Here is a 7,116-nt window from a genome sequence, read left to right as displayed (position 1 = left end):
CTCCATGCCACCCTTTTGGTTATCCTCCACCTTGACTTGGCCCAGGAGGACCATCGACTTTTTCCAGAAGAGCATGATCTTAGAGAAAGGCTCAAGAGGAGAGTTGTTAGCTTGGACGTGCTTGAGAGGACAAGAAAAATGCATTGTGCCTAAATAACTTGAAAGAAGATGATGAAAACACCAAATTCTTCCACCGCCAGATTAATGCTAGAAGAAGGAAGAACCATACCCATAGGCTTAACACACAACCATGGTTGGGTCACAGAGCATGACCAAAAGGAACAAATCCTTCATGACCACTTCTCTGATGCGATGTGAAAAGGAAGCACAAGATACATGGACTCAAATTGGAATGATCTAAACCTTGAGGGCCATGATTTGTGAGACCTTGAGGACCTCTTTACCTAGAAGGAGGTGAGGGATGCCATCATGCAAAGGCCATGCAACAAGGCACACGGAACGGGGGGGTTCATAGGGATGTTCTTCAAAAAGTGTTGGGGAATTGTAAAAAATGACGTTATGAGAGCTATTCATCTCTTTGGCAACCTTCATGTTGTAAACCTCCATTGGCTCAACTCCCAAAACATTATGATTATCCCCAATAACGATGGTGCTTATACTCATCCATGCAATTGCCAAAAACATTACAAATGTCCTTGCTATCCGTCTTAGCCCTCACGTGCATGCCCTTGTATCCAACACACAAAGTACATTCATTAAAACAAGGAGTATTCATGCTAGCTTCATGTATGTGAGGAACATTGCACAACAACTTCAGAAGAGAAAAACTCCCTCCCTGCTCTTGAAGCTTGACATTTGAAAGGCCTTTCACTCGATGCAATGGGAGTACATCATTGGCCTCCTTCAGAAAAAGAGGCTTTCCGGGAAAGTTCCGAAATTGGATGACTACCTACTTTGCACTTCCTCCTCGCGAGTCCTCTTGAATAGCGTGGCTTTTCCTAGTTTATCCAATGCACCTTGTTTTCATTTTCTTGTTGTGCCTAAAAGTATCTTCCAATCATCAACTAATATGCTCACAAGGCCCTTAGTTAAATCAAAGCAATACATTACAAATGAGGGTATTGCTTGTGTAAAAGCTTTTATAGAAAATCTTCAACCACCTTAGATAGGAGTTTCTCCATTCACCCTTGGATGTGGTCCCATATCCAGTCCTTCAAATAAGCAAATACATTTGTCCTCAACGTCCCCACATGCACTACCCCAAACATCTTTCATTTCGTGCCTCCTCTTGAACTGCCGGTTGCTGCATCGTATGAAACTTGTCATGTTACTCAGTGTTCTTACTAAACACAAAAGAGGATTTATCAACATTAACAATCTATCTTGAGAAAACCTCATAAAGAGGAAGGATACTTTGTAGATGATGCGAACTTAATTTCTCCGTTCACTTTCAGAAGAATTAGCGAGTCATCTGCAGTAGTATATGGTTACAACTCAGGGCATCTCAACACACCTTGTAAAGTGGAGAATGCTTCTGTATGAATTAAAAAGAGATAGGTGGAGAGATCTCTTTGGATGAGGCATTTACCTAGAGTGATCTCTTATATCAAAGTAACATTAAACTTGAATCTGAACTTCATTGTTGTGTGCATTTCATGATAGTGGCTACCCAACTTACCGCAAAACCCATCTTTCTTATCATCCCTTCAAAAAACTGCCACCCAACACGATCATATGTTTTACCCATATCAAGTTTCAAAGCCACATAACCAACTGAGCCTATCCTATTATTCTCCATGTAATGTGTGACTTCATAAGCAAGCAAAATGTTGTCCGTGATTAGATGGACTGGCACAAATGCACAATGGTCAGGAGCATTAGGCAGAATGGACTTAAAGTGACTTGCAAGCTCTTTAGAAATCAAATTTTACACTTCATGCAAAGACTTATAGGACATAACTATTTCAAACTTTCCGGCTTCTTTACCTTGGGGTTATGACCACACACGTTTCATTACAAGCCTACACAGCACATGTAAGACTTCATCTATGACATGTTCACCCACTGTTTCCAATGGCGCTTGAAGAACACATCCGACATATCATCACATCGAGGGCCTTGAGGCCAGCAGTACTATCCAAGGCGCTCCTCGCCTTCTCACTTGTGAACTCCTTCATTAAGACCTTGTTCATATCCATTGTCATCGGGCCGGAATTCGGTCCAAGAGATCCTCCATAGGATCCCCAACATGTGAAGTAAAGAAAGAACAAAATTAGTTAGTTTTTTCCTCTGCCATCTCTGCCTCCTCAACCACCCTCCTCCATTTTCGGTTTTAGTTTGCTGATGTGATTCATCTTTTTCCTAGCGGACGCATATAGCCTAAAAATTGATGTGTTATTGTCGCCTTTCTCCATCCAGTTCATGTAAATGCCCTGTTGCTTTAAGTAAAGGTCTAACTGATATTCTAGCCTCTATAGTTTATACTTCAGTAGCCGCTCACGCCAGACCGACCGAGGGGATATGTCACTTCTTTGGCATGCCACCAACTCCTTTTTTAGCATGTATACTTTCTTCTCCAATTTGACCAAACATGTGGCACTCCACACGATAAGGTTCTTTGCCACACCTTTGATGCATCCACCACGGAGCCTCCTTATTTCTCTTATCCATGCATTCTACACCACAGTGACTGCACTGCTCTTTCTCTAGACATTTTGCGTCAAAACGAAATTGACCTCCCCTTCATGTACTCTTCCTCTTCCTTACTTCATATTCCACATGCACTATCAACACTCGATGATCAGAATGGCGTGGATCACCATGCACCACCTTATAAAATAGAAATTTCGGCACTAACTTGGTGAAGCTACCGCTCTGTCAAGTCTCGCGTGGATATATTTTTGGGAGTTACAACTACCGTTTTGCAAGTAAATGGGTCTCCAACAAAACCAAGATCATGTAGATCACAATCCTCCAAAGCACTCCCAAAACTGTCCATCGCCCGTTGGGGCTAAGCCGCCCCTCCCTCCTTCTCACACTGAACGAAGATCTCATTGAAATCTCCCGCCATTACCATGGTTTATTGCCATGAATATTTAGAGTACGTAGCAACTGCCACATTTTATTCGTCTCGTCTGTTTTAACTCCTACTAATATCTCGGTGTCAACATTTGCCCCCCCCCCCCCTATTGTTCTCTCCTATCTACTCCCTCCGTCCCATAATGTAAGAGCGTTTTTAACACTACAATAGTATAAAAACGCTCTTATATTATGGGACGGAGGAAGTACTATATGACGTTTTGGTAAAATGTCATATATTTTGGAACGGAGGCAGTAAAAGGTAAATATGTTTTCCTCGGAGGGCCACAATGCATGGAATTATCCGGTTGTCGGAAAGGGCAAACCCATAAATTGCCATCGCAACGTTGCGAAGTGCGTATTCGGCTCTCCTCGTGTTTCCTAGGTCACGCTGCTCCAACGTTCCCGCCCGCCCACCGCCGCCGCCGCCACCAATATCGACATCGCCGGCGTTCCCAGCGGGATCATGTCAGGCAATCCCGGGAACGCGGCAGCCCCGAAGCGGCAGCGGAGGCGGCGCCCGAGGGACGCGGAGGACGGCTCCGCGTTCCCCAGGGTTGTCACGAGCCGGCCAAGAGGTGCCGACCAGGTCCGCGAGGTGGCCATGGTGCCAGCGGAGGCCATGGATATCGATGCGGGGACAAGTTCTAACGCCGCCACAGGAGGCGTGGATGGATCGTACCTCAGCGACACACGGTAGTGGCACGCGCCTCATATTTGTTTCGATCGAATTTGCGCATGAAATATTTCCCCAACTGTACATACCTACCATATACTGTATATTTCTCGTGTGGTAAGCATTTTTCAATTCGTACTGTTCCTCGGCTTTACAAGTTATGGGTATCATTCGGAGTTGGCCTCGAATGACATGTAGTTGTAGTTCGTGACACGGTCGGCTGCTACCGTATCTGTGTTCATCAAATTATTGGGGATTACATTGGCGTCACAAGCATTTTTCTGCCATTCTCATTTTGAAAATTTCGTTTTTATTGCATATTGCAGGTTCGATCAATGCGCTGTTTCTCCATTGTCATTGCAAGGAATCAAAGATGCTGGGTATGAAAGGCTGACCCGCGTCCAGGAGGCAACTCTGCCAGTAATTCTTCAAGGTCAGCAATAACGCAAACTATTTTTGCTCCGTAGTCTTGGGAAACCCTGAAACTAAAATTCCAATAATTTGTTGAGTGCAGGCAAGGATGTTCTTGCAAAAGCAAAGACTGGAACAGGAAAAACCGTTGCATTTTTGGTATTCTTTCGCCTTCAGCACAACTAGTCAATTTGATGGCTTTCACAGCTCATGGCTTATTGCAGTGATGTTACCGTGGGGATTAACCAATCTGACTGACTTTCAAATTCTTATTGTTAGCTTCCAGCCATTGAACTTCTGTCTACATTACCCCGTTCTACATCGATAAATTTGCTGGTGATGCTCCCTACTAGGGAGCTCGCATACCAAGTGGCCGTTGAGGCTAGGAAGCTTCTTAAGTATCACAGCTCACTGGGCGTGCAGGTTGTAATTGGTGGCACAAAATTATCTCAAGAGCAAAGAAGCATGCGATCCACGCCATGTCAGGTCGTACCATCAACTGTATCGGCTTCAGTTTGTTCATATCTGAATGTAGTTTATGTGCTAATACATACTACCGATCAAACAGATTCTTGTTGCTACACCTGGAAGGCTCATCGATCATCTTCAAAACACACCTGGTTTTTCTTCCCGGATTAAAGGTGTGAAGGTTCTTGTTCTTGATGAAGCTGACCGCCTATTGGATATGGGATTCAGAAGAGATATTGAGAAAATAATTGCTTTCATTCCTAAGGAACGGCAAACACTGCTATTTTCTGCTACTGTTCCAGGAGAGGTATCTCTTTTTCTCATGTCACCTCTTTGTATGTGAAGTCCTGATGCAATCTGATCTTTTGAATGTTCACTCTTAGGTCCGTGAAGTATCTCATTTAGCAATGCAGAAGGATTACAAGTTCATCAATACTGTTCAAGAGGGTGATGAGGAGACACATGCACAGGTCTAAATCTGTCATTTTCCTGAGTTGTTAGATAGAATTTTGAAGTAAGCTTGGCAGCTAGCTCATAGGCACCTTCCATTATTACTCATGTATCAGGTAAATCAGATGTACATGGTTGCACCATTAGACCTCCACTTCTCTATATTATATGGTGTCTTAAAGAAGCATATTGCAGAAGATGCAGAATACAAAGTAAGTTAATCTCGCAGGTTTTGTTTTTGATAGGGTGTCACCTCACCAAGGTGCCGGTTTACATCTTAGTTATTTTCCATGGTTGACATTACCCATGCAATTTTGCAGGTTATTATATTCTGTACTACAGCAATGGTCACCAAGCTTGTTGCTGAAATTCTCTCCCAGCTGAAACTGAATATAAGAGAGATTCATTCCAGGAAGTCACAATCTGCCAGAACAAAGGTCTCAGATGAATTTAGGAAGTCAAAGGGCTTGATATTAGTCAGTTCTGATGTTTCTGCCCGTGGTGTTGATTATCCTGATGTCTCGCTTGTCATACAGGTAGGTTCCGTTGTCATATAATTTATCCAAAGAACTTGTATAAGGTGTACATTCCTCATAAATCTTATCTGCTCGTGCAGGTTGGGTTGCCTTCTGATAGACAGCAGTATATACATAGACTTGGTCGTACTGGAAGGAAAGGCAAGGAAGGGCAAGGCATTTTACTGTTAGCTCACTGGGAAAAATGTTTCCTTAGTAGCGTTAATGATCTGTCAATAACAGAGACGGTGGCACCTCCAGTTAATCCAAGCATTCAAGCAGAAGTAAGCAGTATATGATTTTTATTATCTTTTCATCTACCACACTTTGTACTCTGGTTAGTTAGGTGCATATTTAGCAAGAAAGTCTGCTTATGAAATCTCAGTCTATTTTCACCCTGTAAAGCTAACGTATTTGGCACTTATGTTTCCTTGGCTGATAGGTGAAAGGTGCCATCAGGAGAGTGGAGATAAAGACGAAAGAATCGGCCTATCAAGCATGGTTAGGGTACTACAACTCAAACAAGACCATCAGCAGAGACAAGTCAAGACTTGTTAAGCTTGCAGAGGACTTCAGTCAGAGCATGGGGCTTGAAATTGTGCCAGCCATACCGAAACTCATTCTTCGGAAGATGGGCCTTCAAAATGTTCCTGGGCTGAGGTCTTCGTGAATCTGATGTTTGAAGGTGAAGCAGGATTTGTTTGCTAGAGAAGGCACTATGTGCATTTGTGCAACCATACTGCTCTCACCCTCGTGAACAGTAAGTAATTTGCCTGGAGTTGTACCCCGGTGCTGCACTCTTTATCAACCGTCTTTCAATTGACAATATGCAGGTTCCTGGTATAACATGTTGTCCGGTGTGGTATTTTTGAACCTTAACTATAGCCCTGAGCTACTTTTAAGAAGGGAGAGGCGTGTGTTTGGCTATTTAGTGAATGGATGGCAATACATCATACACTCACGTTGCTACATTATTCATCAACTTGTATCATTTATGCTATTCTTATGGAATCGGAATTCTGAATTATTTTGTCATTATTCATTGCCAGCTTACACTCATTTCTTTAATACTGTAACTAGGTTTTGCCTCACTGTTGTGTTCTTCTTTTTGTTAGATAAGATGCCTTTGGTTTTGCATCGCGAATTAAGAAATACTAGTCCAGTATAGTTTTGGTGTAACTAGGTTTTGCCTCACTGTTGTATTCTTCTTTTTGTTAGCCATCTCAAAAGACTGGAATGAACCGTTAGCTATCTCAGAAGACAAAAACAAAAATCAAAAGTCCACAAATTTCTAGCGATTCCTTTGTTATTAACCTGAAACCAAAGGGAGATGGGGCATGATACGAATTTTTCACCGGCCACCACATTTTCGTGCGGAGGAACAAACAGTTAGGAACAGATCCGATGGAAGTGCAAGTGCGTAGCGTAGGGATGGGATGGTATGCAAGATCGGCAGTTGCAGGTTATGCTTGAGCGTGCCGGGTCAAGTTGGTGAGAGGTTTGGGGAGCCATGCCGGCGTCGTGGGCGCGTCACGGTCAACGTCACAACATTTGTGT

General features: G+C 43.2%; 1 protein-coding gene across 1 annotated transcript; it reads left to right on the top strand.

Annotated features, from left to right (window-relative positions):
* The first annotated feature begins 3,388 nt into the window (after nt 1-3,388).
* Nucleotides 3,389-6,612, top strand: LOC125544126 (DEAD-box ATP-dependent RNA helicase 26-like). The gene is made up of 10 exons (XM_048707704.1): nt 3,389-3,735; nt 4,042-4,148; nt 4,230-4,285; nt 4,406-4,612; nt 4,695-4,901; nt 4,978-5,064; nt 5,161-5,256; nt 5,365-5,580; nt 5,661-5,843; nt 6,002-6,612. The coding sequence occupies exons 1-10, from the start codon at nt 3,506-3,508 to the stop codon at nt 6,227-6,229; spliced, it is 1,617 nt and encodes a 538-aa protein (XP_048563661.1). The 5' UTR covers nt 3,389-3,505; the 3' UTR covers nt 6,230-6,612.
* The last annotated feature ends 504 nt before the right edge of the window (nt 6,613-7,116 follow it).

Source organism: Triticum urartu, chromosome 3 (genome assembly GCF_003073215.2).
Source record: "Triticum urartu cultivar G1812 chromosome 3, Tu2.1, whole genome shotgun sequence".
NCBI classification, from domain to species: domain Eukaryota; kingdom Viridiplantae; phylum Streptophyta; class Magnoliopsida; order Poales; family Poaceae; genus Triticum; species Triticum urartu.
Note: the sequence above shows the minus strand (reverse complement) of the source record. Positions and strands in the feature narration are given on the sequence as shown.